At 37.7% G+C, this 13,515-nt stretch overlaps 1 protein-coding gene across 1 annotated transcript; it reads right to left on the bottom strand.

Annotated features, from left to right (window-relative positions):
* LOC18773878 (putative E3 ubiquitin-protein ligase LIN-1) lies at positions 5,036 to 10,793 on the bottom strand. The gene is made up of 8 exons (XM_020567373.1): positions 9,063 to 10,793; positions 8,508 to 8,771; positions 8,394 to 8,421; positions 7,667 to 8,309; positions 7,104 to 7,248; positions 6,163 to 6,426; positions 5,638 to 5,947; positions 5,036 to 5,432 (listed from the first exon to the last, which is right to left on the bottom strand). Exons 1-8 carry the CDS (start codon positions 10,791 to 10,793, stop codon positions 5,314 to 5,316), a joined length of 3,504 nt encoding a protein of 1,167 aa, XP_020422962.1. The 3' UTR covers positions 5,036 to 5,313.

The following is a 13,515-nucleotide window of genomic DNA, read 5'->3' as shown; positions in this document are numbered from 1 at the left end:
GGTGCTGTTTGGAAATGTTGGACGGGTTTGGGTTGGTTGAACTTCCATGATCATCCCGTGTTGGTTGATCATGGCAATGTCATGTCCACCTCGTGGACGTGGTTGATATGATCTCATCACAGGAATGACAGATGTATTTGGGAAGACTGGTATGCCCCGATATGCGTCGGATGATGAGGCATGAATCAGATGCAAGTTTTGGTAGCCTGATCTCACTGCAGGTAAGCCATTCAAATCATAAGTAGTGCTAATAGCAGTATGAGTAGGGCTATAGGACGAGTTCAACACCCTTTGTGTATGTATGATATGGCTATCATGATGAGATATATTGGGAATGGGCAAATGGATGTTGGTGGTTGAATATATGTGAGGGTGAGGGATTTGGTTGTACACGTCCTTTGGGAAATCCATGGGTACTAATTAAGAGTTTATGTAAAGGAGAGGAGAGAGAGAGAGAGAGAGAGAGAGAGAGAGAGAGAGAGAGAGAGAGAGAGAGAGAGAACTAAAACAATGGGATTTCGAGAGTGTTGTGCTAAGTAAGTGACTATTGTGCCCAATTTACTTGTACTATGTATTGTTATATAGACTTTTTCATGGGCCCGAGAGCCCACATATAGAAATGGGCATGAAAGCAAACTCGGTTAGTTTCTTTATGACTTCGGGAAACTTTTTTTGGTCCAAATGACTTAGGGTAACTTTAGCAAAGGGTTTGTGGCACACCTCAAATGCATGCATATGGGAAATTCATTTTCTTACCATTTGCAAATCTAGGAAATCCTATATGGTGATTTTATATGGAAAACCAAAAAAAAAAAAAAAAAAGATGAGTTTTTGCACCTCTCTAAGGCTATGAGCTTTCATCCCGAACCAGGGACCAGGTATGAATACCATCCCCATCCCCACTTTCTATATCTGCTCTGTCTTTGTCACCATTCTCGCTAAGAATTATCGGGGAATTCTCATCCCCGTCCCAACCCCTCCTAGAATTTCAGAATTCTTTTATATAAAAAGAATTCTACATTATAACAGTTATCTTTCACCTTAAACTATCATTTTATTATTGGATGGCCAACACAAGGTCGCGGAAAAAACTTGACCGTAGACTTGAAATTAACTTAGTTCTTAAGTAAATTATCATTCAACAAAATGGTAATGTTGTTTCTTTTTCCTTGACAACGCACACTCACCAACCATATAGTAATAGTACATTCAATTTGAGGCCAGATATGATAATTATTGCAACAGCCATAAGATTATATGTTTTCTAGGCACATATTATATATATATATATGTAAACCTACAGAGAGCTTCCATTGAGGGATCCCTCAAATAAGCTTATTTGATGGACACCCCTTGTAGGCCCCACTCTGGATTGTATTTCACTAATCCAAACCTTATATTTTGTAGATACTCATTCAAAGATCATCTCTACAAAAACTCACTTGAATCCGATATCATTTGACCACTCAATTAAGTTATTGAAATTTTAGCATTTTCTTGAAGCACTGTGTTCATTGATTTTATAAGACACAATTAGATGTCGAAATGGTTTCCGATTTGTCTAATTTTTTGTAAGGATGATCTATGAATTAAGACCTAAAAAATAGATGGTTTGGATCATTGGGAAAAAAATTGTAGGGTACCCTAAAAGGCGTCCCTCAAATAAAATTATTTGAGGGATCCCTCAATAGAAGGGGACTGTGTAACCCTATATTATATATACCTGAAGACTTCTGGCTCCCACTTAAACATAGATGAAACTCATTAATTTCTTCATTTTGTGTATTAATTAAGTTCATAATAAGAACAACACCATAACAAAATGGGCTGGGCTCCATTGGGCCTACCCAGCCCACAATCCCAACTTTCAATTTCTGAAAATGGCACAAATTAACCTCTCTCCGCGTAGCTAATACAAAGTGGGTTGGCAATTTGGCACAAAATTAACCCTAGGTTACGGAATTGGTACAAATATTTCATGCTTTCTATTGAAGGAAGGAGTAGCCAAGAATGTACATACATTGTATCTGCGGTCGTTTCTTTTTAGAAATGCGTTTAATTTTTGCACCTCTCTAAGACTATGAGCTTTCATTTGCCATGCAAACAAACTGCATTAAATAAGTAGCCGGTTTTCAGTTTTTTTAACATTTACTGCTCCTAATAAGCCCAGAATGGACAGATTCCTTCTTATCACAAAAATAATGACCTCGGTCACATCTGACTTGGCCACTCGTGGCAAAACACATTAAAAATTTTAACCTAAAAAAGAAAAACGTTACGGGTACCAACTTGTTCATTCCTGGCTATATATAACCCAATTCATTTACCTTATTTGCCTCACAACCCCTCTCATCATATATTGAACTCATTTGTCTTTCAATACACCCAAACAAATTATTAATCTCTCTCTCTCTCTCAGCAGCCTTTCCCAAATTTGTTCAATCAATCAACCCAATGGCTTCCTCATTGTTTCGTTTTGGCCTTCACGATGAGACCATAGAAGCTACTCGACTTCGTTTGAGAAGTCACCCCAATTATTCTGCTTTGAACAACTGTTTGATTAGCTCTTTTTGCCCTCATTCTCACCCATCTCATAATCCTCATCATCAGCCTCAGCCTCAGCTCATGGGTAACAACATTGTTAACCCTAACATGAGGCTTATTTCTTATCAAAACCAACAACCCCTCATTTCCCACCATATGCCTAGAAGTAGGGTCCACATACACGCATTCATAGGTATTAACGAACCCGCAGCAGCTCAAGGCCTAGGCGGCAGACCTCATCTTCTTCTTGCTCAGCCGAGCAGCAGCAGCTCTCTGAGAGCCCATGAGGAGGTTCTGAGAAGTCAGCTTCTCAGTGCAACCTCAAACGCTGAGCGCTTTCTTGGCCAGTCCATTTTCCCAAACCCTACTTCTTCTTTTTCTTCAGTCCTCCGAAACACCAACCCAGTGAACCGTCACCATCCAATTCATTTCGGTACTAATAACACTGCTGGTTCTACTAGTAGAGTTAACAAGAGAGCCGAAGCCTCAAGCAGCCATGCCCCTTTTAATTTTCAACGACCAAAATATTTTAACAACTATGGTCATATATTTCCTTATCGTTCTCAAAACTCCCAGCCGCCAACAGTAATTTCTATTGAGAGTGATGATGATGTTTCTTCTTCTGATGATGAACCTATTGTGGCTGAGCCAATCAGTGTTTATATCCCAACACCTCAACCCAAACCAAGTGAGTATCAAAGCAAAGAGCCAACACCTGAAGCGCCAACAAACTTTCAAAATCTTAACTCTCCAAATTCTGATGATGCTCGTCGGGATCAGTCCAATGGCGACGGTGACGTTGGTGATATATTAGTTGTTCCTGATGCGCATGTTGATCAGGTTGCTGTTTGTGATCTGGGAGACGGGAAAACACGCAGCCTAAAACACGACAAGAACGGGCCGTACACCTGCTCCAAATGCAGGCGGGTCTTCGAGACGTCGCAGTTCTTTGCCTCTCACGCAAGGTCCGTTCACCCCAGGAGCCCTGAAGAGATAGCAAGAGGAGAAGCACTGAAAGCGGACAGAAAAAGCAAGAAGAGGGTTCCCAGGAAAGAGAAAAAGCAAGAACCAAAGAGGAAGAAAGTGAATAAGAAGTGTGCTTCCATGAAAGATAAAGATCCAGAACCAAAGCAGAAGAGATCTAGAGTGAGTAAGAAGAGTGTGACCATGAAAGAGAAAGATCAAGAGCAGGTTGTTGCAGCTTCTGGATTTGCGGGATATGGATCTGTTGGAGCAGACAGCACAGTCACTATCGTGTTGCCTCATGGTGAGAGCTATTCCCATGAAACAATAAGAGCAAAGAAGAGGAAAGCCCGTAGTATGAATGTTCCTGCTGCAGTTGCACCAGACTCTGGAGGAGCAGGTGATGGTCAGGTGGATGTAAAGATTGGAAAGAAGAAGGATAGTGAGAAGGCTGGACCTTCCGGATATGGTGGAATGTACTTTGAGGGCCTATATGAGGTTGAGGTGCAGATGGAACAGAAATAAAGAGCTGATCAAGTGCTCAACAATTGAAAGTGGTTTTAGTCTATCTATCTTCGAATATGAATTGGATCTATTATAATTAGTTTGTGTCGGAAGTTTAATACGACAATGTGGTTTCTAATTGAGAATCTGTGTTTGGGTCTATGAATGTTCTTGGGTGTTTCCTATATGTGTTTGGGTTTAGTAGAACAATGATGTTTTTAGTTTATAATATGTGTTTTTTGTATGTTCTTGGGGGTGTTTGCTATAATATGTTTTAAAATTTAGTTATATTTAAATTGGCGCGCTTTATTGACCGTTAATATTGAAGTTTAGGTCTAATTTAAATTGACGGCAACACTGAACGTTACGTAGAAATTTGTTATAATAAAATTGGCGGCAATACAAGCCGATATATACAAGTTAGTTAAAATTACAACTTAGTTGTAATTACTTTGACGGCAACATGGGCCGTTATATAAAAGTTAGTTGTAATGCCGTTATATAAAAGTTAGTTAAAATTATAACTTAGTTGTAATTACTTTGGCGGCAACGCGGACTGTTACACACAAGTTTAGTTAAAATTACATTTTTGCCAACTCATACCGGTATTAACCATCCAACGTACCATTATTAATTATCCAACTACTATTAACAATTGTGTATCTTTTTTGGTAATGACCAAATCCTATCATTAAAATCAAACCAAGCTAGAAAGTTCTAGCACATCATCCAAAACCAATAAAAACATCCACACTACTAGACCATCCTTAATCCAAAGAGTTGCAAGGGTGAGACCATTGCTTAGTAGGGTAGGCTCTAGTACAAGTTTTTGGGAAAAATATAAATTTGGTGCTAATGTTAAAAAAGTCTACCCAACTTGGTGGTAAAAATTGGTTCACTCCTTTCCCTTCCCACAAATTTGAAGACAAATTCTCTCAGCCACCTAAGCATAATAGACGGATAGAAAAATTTCAACCTACCATTGTAAAAAATTTATAGTTCCGTCCGTCTTTGTGTGAAATTGTAAGATAAAGCATGTGTCAAAAAATTATAGGAAAAAGGTAAAAGAATGTTATATACAAATTTTGCTACAAGCAATACTTAGCTCACTATGTAATTCACTTTAGTACTCTTGAAATTCCTGACTAAATAAGACTTGGGAAAGCAGCAGAAATGCTCTAAGGTTTTCTTGCTTATTCATTCTTTATATACTGAAAACCCTTCTTTTTTTTTTTTTTTTGTTGAAGCTGCAATATTGTAATTATTACAGAGGAACAATCCTAGCATGTCTTTCATACTAGATTAAAGGTTTTCTCCAGAAATAATGGCATGTAGCAGTTTTGCACTCCATGTTACTTCAGCAAGGTTTTCTAGAGGAACTGCAATATCTTCTGTGCTTTCCCTTAAAAGCACCCTGCATTCTGGAATCCATGCACTAATTAAACCACAGAATCATCAACACTCAATCGTCTCCATCGAGTGATGCATCGACAGATTCTAATCTTCAAAACTCAGAAACAAGAAATAAACCAGACGTGTATATATACACACCAGTGACACCACAGTGTTTGTTGTTGATTTTTGTGTAAAATTTGTGGAAAATAAGTTTATGTAGAAGTGACTAACCAGATATTTTGCTGAAGTTGAGCATAGATACTGAAGCAAGGATCTTCTGCTCAACCTGCTCACCATTCTTCAGCCTCTCTTTTAGTGGAAAAATCAGGGATGAGAAGGCTGTGAGCTGAAACTCAGAACCAGATAGTGAAGAAAGTGCACGGCTCAACCATTCCGCCGTGATTAGGCACACCCTCATCAAATCCAAGTTTTCAGATCCTAAACACTTTGAAAGGGTTTCTAAAAAAGACTTTTTCCCATTACCAAGCAGTGTAACTGTCAAGTTCCTCAACCAATCTTCAATGGAATTGTCTTCATCATCCTATAATTTGAAGAATTAAAACATCAGATAATTATCTTTAAACATATAACTAAAGTGATTGATTTAGAATTTTAAGTTTCTTTCACTTAAGAAAGCGGGAAAACAGAATATGGTATTGAAAATCTAAAGAAGCTATATCTAGTGACATGGTATGAAATTATGAATATAGATAAGAAATTCTCTGGACAAAGAATATGGGGATCGAATGTATGTACCGATGGAGATGCGCCATGAGCCAGTGAACCATCTTCGTTGTCAACTGAATTCACTTCACAACTGCCACTAAAATCTGCTGGCTTTAAGATCCAACTTCGCGACAACAATTTCCCTGAGAAAGAGAAGTACCTTCTCAAGATAAGAAGTGCTTTGCAACAATTCTCTCGGACATTTGCGTCAGTTAAGCTGCAATCAAGAGCCTCTGTAATTGCATCAACAGCTTCCTCTCTATGCATGCCATACTTCTGAGGTTCTACTTCTACCTGTAACAGATGGTTGTCTTAGTTAACAACATTTGATCATGCAGAATAGGGATAGAGACAATAGCTTCTAATAAACAGAAATGGGAGTTCAAAGTATCACTGGATCATCACATGTTGAAAGTAACCGTCAAACATAGGGCAACCTCTGCGGTCTGTTTGCCTTCTTTCTATGAGCACCCACAGAGGATTAGCCTGTTTTAGGATCCCTACGCTATGGCTACTTCTTCAGAACAAGATACTTATATACTTATAATCATATCAGTAGCTTAGTATCTAAGTCACTTTTCTTTCATACCACCAGCAACCTAAACAGTTCAGATAAATGAAACTTTTCATCTCTCAACCAAGCAGCCATCAATTCCCTTCAAGTCTGAACTCAAAAGATGAGCGGCAATAGCTAAATTCCTAAATTACTGCAGGTATATGCACCATTAAGTATGTAGGGAAATTATTCCTGCAAATCAGAAATTATAGCTCACATTGTCCAAAAAAAATTTTGATTGTCATATATTTTATTTTCACACAACATAACGCCTTCCACAGTGACTACTTCAGAGTTTAAGGGGGCACTACTAATGCAAGAAGGGGTCAAGCAAAGTGGCATGGCATCAAGAATAAATGGAGACAATTAGGATGGAACTTTTAGAAAATTCCTGTGAACTACTTAAGGAGTGTACCAGAAGATCTACGTGTAACAAAAGTACTGCAACCAAGGATCTGTGATTGGCTGGAGAACTCTGGAGACACACAAGCAAAACATCCATTGCATTCACAATCCCTTCATTCTGCAAGCCACTGAGAAATGTTGTGACATCTTTCTTCCTGATATGAAAAAGAAAAGAAAAATCAATGATGAAAGGTACTAGCAGACACCATATAACCACAAACAATTACAGTTATGCAATCCCTCATCTTTCAATAGGCATTTATTAATTGTTTCAAGCCTTCAACAACCAATCCAAGTTCATCGGAAATTTCCATATAAAATTTCTTTTATATGTTGTCTCCACATCACCATTATACAGTCTGTTTATGCACATATCCAAAACTAAAAGATGGCAAGGTTCTCATATAGTGGATTCTGAATTGCTCACACGCATGCACACTGAAGATAAAAAGAATATATGAAGGGGACTGCTGACAGACTCATTTTGTCAATTTTAATAAAAATATCTATATATTCAGAAGCAACCAGAGCAGCTCATTTGACATGTATTACCAGCAAGCCAATGTTACTCACCCCTTCAGGCAAATCAGTTCTGTCAACAACAACACTGCATTTGTTCTTATCTTAATCTGCTTGCTCTGAAGTAGTTCCATAACATACTGTTTGTTAATGTCTCTTGCTATTATATTCCTACAATCTGCATCTGCTTCTATACAACAGGACAACAGCGCTGCAGCACGAGATTTCTCTTCCACCTTTCCTAATTCAAACAATTGAAGAAGAAACTGCAAGCCTCCAAGAGACGTAAGGTGCTTGGCATTTTCTGTCCTTTCCTCTTTGCTGAAACAAGTGAGAAGCTGCTCTAGCACGAAGATAGCTCTCTCATCATAGTGTTTGGATCCATCTCTCCCTGAGGTCCCCACTACTTGAGAGGCAAAAGCCAAGAGTTTCCTACAATGTTCAGATTTCCAACTATGAATCACACGCTTTAGGATGAAGTTGTGAAGAGGCACTGCTAGACATTCCAATGATTTTCCTGTCACAGGACATATTCTGTTTCCTTTATCAAACCATGCCTTGATGGCTAACCGCTCAAAGGTTTGACCAGTCTCTAGAGTCACTGGATCTTCAAACAACCTTCCAGTTAGAGGGCAAATGAAATCCTGGGGAATGCTCCAGAAAATAATTCCTTCTTCAAAGTAATTTCCATGTAACTCTGTGTCAAGGGAATGTAAACATGAGAAACAAATCGAGATGTGCACTAAAGGGTATAATATCTTAGATGTTCCTTTTGACTCACCTTCAAAAGAAGACCTTTCTTTGATTGGCTGCACTTAAAAGAGAAAAAGTATAAATACCATAAACTAGAAAATGACATTGTACATAGTTAAAGATTTTAGAAAGAATTCAGTACATTTACAATAGAGCTGGCAATTGATGCTTCACTGCAATTTGAAACAGTTGAACCCTCCGCGCGTTGCTGTTCATAATTGGATTTTTCAAGGGTTTTGAGGGTAAGCTTATTCTCTTTTGCACATGCTGATGCATGCAGCATCTGGGTGCTTTCTGTATTTTCTCCACATATGTTATCAAAGTGATGATTCAGGTCAATTTCTGGTAGATCACTCACTCCAAGATAACCCCACTTTTGCTCTTCTGTCATTAAGAGTCCATTTTCCTACAGAAATGTTTTAGAGCATGAAATTGGATTTAGTAAAATATTTCAGATTTTTTTAACACTCTTCCCGGTGTGATATAGTTTTTATTTAGAATCAATTCCAAATAAACATTAATTGGATAAAGCTTCTTATGTTCAAGAGAAAATGAAAGGCAACACTGCTGCTAATTACTATAGAAGTTATTCATAAGACAATCCCAGCATAGAATGGGTAAACATCTATAAACCCTAGAAATTTTTAGATGTGCTTGGATAAAGAATTAATTCACACACAAAAAAAAGGTTACTTACAGAAAGAAATCCATCTTCTGGTGCCCTCTTAGTGGATTCTTCTTCAACATCTTGGTACCTATATTGAACTGTTTCAGAAGAGTGCTGACTTTTTTGTTTAGCATCAGCTGAACCATCGGAACTTCTCATACAACTATCAAAGTTTTCTATATCTCCATCATCTTCAGCCTCATCAGATTCAGGTTTACTTGAACGACCAAACACAGAATCGTATAGTCTTTTGCTGACCATTGACTGGGGACCACCTGGACTAGGGGCCTCTGAAGAATGACTATGAGAACCTCCCTGCTGAAATTCCTGAAGAGATACAGATGGGATAGGAATGGAAGGGATTGAAGGAGATTCAGCTCCTTCTGTAAGCCAGTCCTTGTAGTAAACTGCAAATTGGTAAGTACCAGAATCTAAAATTTCATTGTACGCTTTTCCTAAAAGCTTCAGTTTCCTTGGCTTGTTTTGTCTATCTGCTAGAGAATCAGCTTCTTGATCATACCAAACCTTTAAATGTGAAAGATGCGGAAGAAACAGGTGGTCCCATAATTCAGGCAACAATGTTGTTCTTGCGTGAAAGGGTGTATCACAAAACACTAGCAAAAGATGCTTAGCTGATACCCTGTCTTTCTTCTGTAGCTTATACACCACACTGAGGTAGACATGAGCACAAGCTGACAATTTATAGTTAGGAACCCCAGATGTAAATCCATCCTTCAAATCAGCTGAGTTCAAACCTGTGATAACACTAAGCTGCAAAGAAGCTCTTTTTAAATCCTTTTCACTTGCAGATTCCTCTGCAGCCTTTTCCACTGTTTCAATTGCCTGCTCAAGGCTGGCTATGATTCTGCTCTCAGAATGCCCTTCTTCCTGATGAATAAAGTTTAGGGAGGAGATACAGTTGTCTCTTAGTGCACTCCGGAAGTTGTTATCTTTGAGAAAACGTTTAATATATCCACTTAGGATGGAGACCATGGCTTGGATAGCAATTTCATCGAGAGCAGGTTCAGAAACTGCCCGTAAGACTTTGTCACGCTTTTGACCACGAGCATCTTCAGAATTTTTGCTATATGATGAATCTCTCCTTGATCTGTCATGAGAGGTCTCAGGCTGTTTCCTGCTTTGCCTATTATTCTCACTAAAACTTGTACGTCCAGCCACATGTTTGTTTGAACTTGAACCGTGGCTATGTCTCCTATCGACCTCTGTCTCCTTCATTGACCTCTCTTCATATCCTTCGTTTTCCATACTTCCATTAGAATACTTATCCTTCCTTCTTTCTGAGCTATACAGTTCATTTGAATATATGTCCTTGTATCTCTCAAAGTCTTCATCATCAACCTCAACTATCTCATTTGCTGCCTGATTCTGGGGAAAAATGCTACTTAAACTTCTAGCTTCCCACACACTGCGGCTGGTAGGACCTTTTCCTCCAAGTCCATCCCTAATTTCTTTCTTTGATCCTCCCTCTATTTTGTCTCTTACAAGAAGATCTTCTCTTGCTCTCCTACCTCTAATATCATCACCTGTTGGCAGATTATTTCTCACACCATACCGAGACACATCAGACCTTGTTTTCTCTGGCCTTATTCTATCTCCTGACATGGAATGTTTCCTGTGTTCTTCTGAATTAGGAAAATGACGTAGAGTTGAACCAGAATGGTAGGAAGTCCTCGACCTGGTCAATGATTTTCTTCCTTTAAACCCATCTTCTGCTAGAAGATCCTCCAAAGACGATGCCATTTGTGCTGCTGATACTAAAACCTTTCTTCACACTTATCTTATGCCAAAGAACAAAAAAACCAAGTTTAATAGCTGAAACTAAATCTTCATCTGTTTCATACAAAACCACCATGCAATGAAATCCAAGAAAATCAAAGGCACTGTAAATTATGCTAAGAAGAAACCACTAGAGCAGAATATCCTCTGGATGTTACCAGTAAATTGGATGTAAGATTTGATCAATTTATCCCTATAAATACTTCAAAGCACATGCCTGCCACCTAAAATTTTTATGTTTTTTAGTATCCTGTAATCATAAGTTGAAAACTTTTTTCCTCAATGAATGGTGAACAATGACCAGTAATACGAGGCTACTCATCCAGTGTGATCAAAATTCATTTAGAAACAGAAACAGAACCAAAGAGACAATAAAAAATTGGAAAAAGAAAGAACCACAGAGATTTGACAAATGCAAGCATTACCTTGAACCTATAATCTACTTCATAAGCACCAAATTTTCCTACCCTCTTGAACCAAAATCAAATATTTTGAATCATAAATTCATTTACTCCTTTGACTAATGATCTAAACTTACTTAAAGTCGGTCTAAAAACCCAGAGAGCATCATATAGTAAATATTATATATATTCTGTAAAGACGTCATTTTTCTCACCTTCAAGCTCTCCTCAGCGAAATTCAAGGCACTTGAGGAAACTTCAGGCAAAACCCAGTTGCCGAGATGCCAAAGGCATATTAGTAGTTGAATGACTGGAACTCAAACTACTGGCTCCGCAGTTGGCAGTTGGCACAGCAACAATCCAAGAAGAAGAAAAGATTTGGTTTTTATCTTCAAGGAAGAATGTGGTGGAGGGAATCTTAGCAAGGAACAAGTAGGGAATGAAAGAGATGCTGGTTAAAGAAAAAACATGAGCTGGGTTTGTTTATAAATTAAGGACTGCAAGCCATAAGATAAAACAAAAACAAATGAGAAATTGATGGAGAATTGTAACAATAGGCAATGAGGCAATCACTGAGAGAGAGGGTGACAAATGAAAGCTGACAAATGAGAGTGAGAGAGAGACAGAGAGGGAGTTTTTAAACGGAGTATTTGATTGTGTATGAATTGTGTCATCTGTGACTCTTTCAACTCAACTATGCGTCTCTCTGTATTTGCAGGCTTGCTTGCTGCGTTTTCAAACTCTTTCAACTGCCGCCCCTTTTAATTAGTCAGTTTATCATTGGCCACTTTTTTTCAGTGTTTTTTTAAAAACAAATATAACCCGTGCTAGTTGCCATGCAAGCAATCCAGAAAAATTCAGTGCTACTTATTGATAGAAAATAAATAAATAAATATTTAATTTTTTAAGGAAGGAAACAAATTGGCTTCTTATAGACAAATCACAGAGTAATGTGTAAAGAGTCGAGCATTATTTCATAAGAGATGTATATGAACGAAAAAAATTAATTGTTTTTCTAATCTAATATGTTTCAACATTTCAATCCGAAAAGAATAAATGGAATAGAAAAGAAGGAATTGGAATTTGATCATGAAATGACTAACTCTAAGATAGGGTCCATATTTGCATCCAAATCTCGTATCACCAGACATCTCAAACTTTAATAAGGATGGAGTAATTAGTGCAGCGTAGTTCATTTCATATAGTAGGTTAGTTTGCTACATTTTTTAAAAGAAGAAGCAGTCAAGTCCATACAAAGTGAAGAAGGCTTTTTGTGTGTTTTACAAATATTTGCACCTATGACTGGGACTTTTGATCATAGCAAAAACCAAATGGAAGTCAAACTTATGAATAGAGAAAAAAATTGGAGACGGTAAAATTGGAGCGTGGGGAAACTTTACATTAATATATATTATTATTATAATATAACATATGCATCTTATGGAATTAGTAATTTGCAGATTGAATGCAGATTTCTATGGTGGGAAATATGAAATGCACGGGGAAGAAATGTTTCTTTGGTGGGAAATACGAAAGACAAGCACAGGTCTCCTGAATTGGATGGGTCTGCCTGTTGTTTCTTTGTTTCTCAAATGGTGGTGCAAAAGGGTATTTTTTATGTTTTGCTTTTTATGTTAAATCTCCTCCGCCAATGACATCTAACGGTTTCAAATAAAAATCCGCATTCAATCCGCAAATTAGTAATCCGTAATGTAGAAAGCCCATATATATATATATGCATCTTTTATATATATATATACAGTCCCCTTCTATTGAGGGATCCCTCAAATAATTTTATTTGAGGGACGCCCTTTAGAGTACCCTACAATTCTTTTCCCAATAATCCAAACCATCTATTTTTTAGGTATTCATTCATAGATCATCCTTACAAAAAATTAGACAAATCGGAAACCGTTTCGACATCCAATTGTGTCTTACAAAATCAATGAACACGGTGCTTTAAGAAAAGTACTAAAATTTCAATAACTCAATTGAGTGGTCACATGATATATATATATATATACAGAGAGCTTCCATTGAGGGATCCCTCAAATAAGCTTATTTGAGGGACACCTCTTGTAGGCCCCACTCCGGATTGTATTTCACTAATCCAAACCGTCTATTTTGTAAATACTCATTCAAAGATCATCTCTACAAAAAATCACTTGAATCCGATATCATTTAACCACTCAATTAAGTTATTGAAATTTTAGCATTTTCTTGAAGCACCGTGTTCATTGATTTTGTAAGACACAATTGGACGTCGAAATGGTTTCCGATTTGTC

Source organism: Prunus persica, chromosome G6 (genome assembly GCF_000346465.2).
Source record: "Prunus persica cultivar Lovell chromosome G6, Prunus_persica_NCBIv2, whole genome shotgun sequence".
Classification (NCBI taxonomy): Eukaryota; Viridiplantae; Streptophyta; class Magnoliopsida; order Rosales; family Rosaceae; genus Prunus; species Prunus persica.
This window is presented reverse-complemented; position numbering and strand designations above follow the sequence as displayed.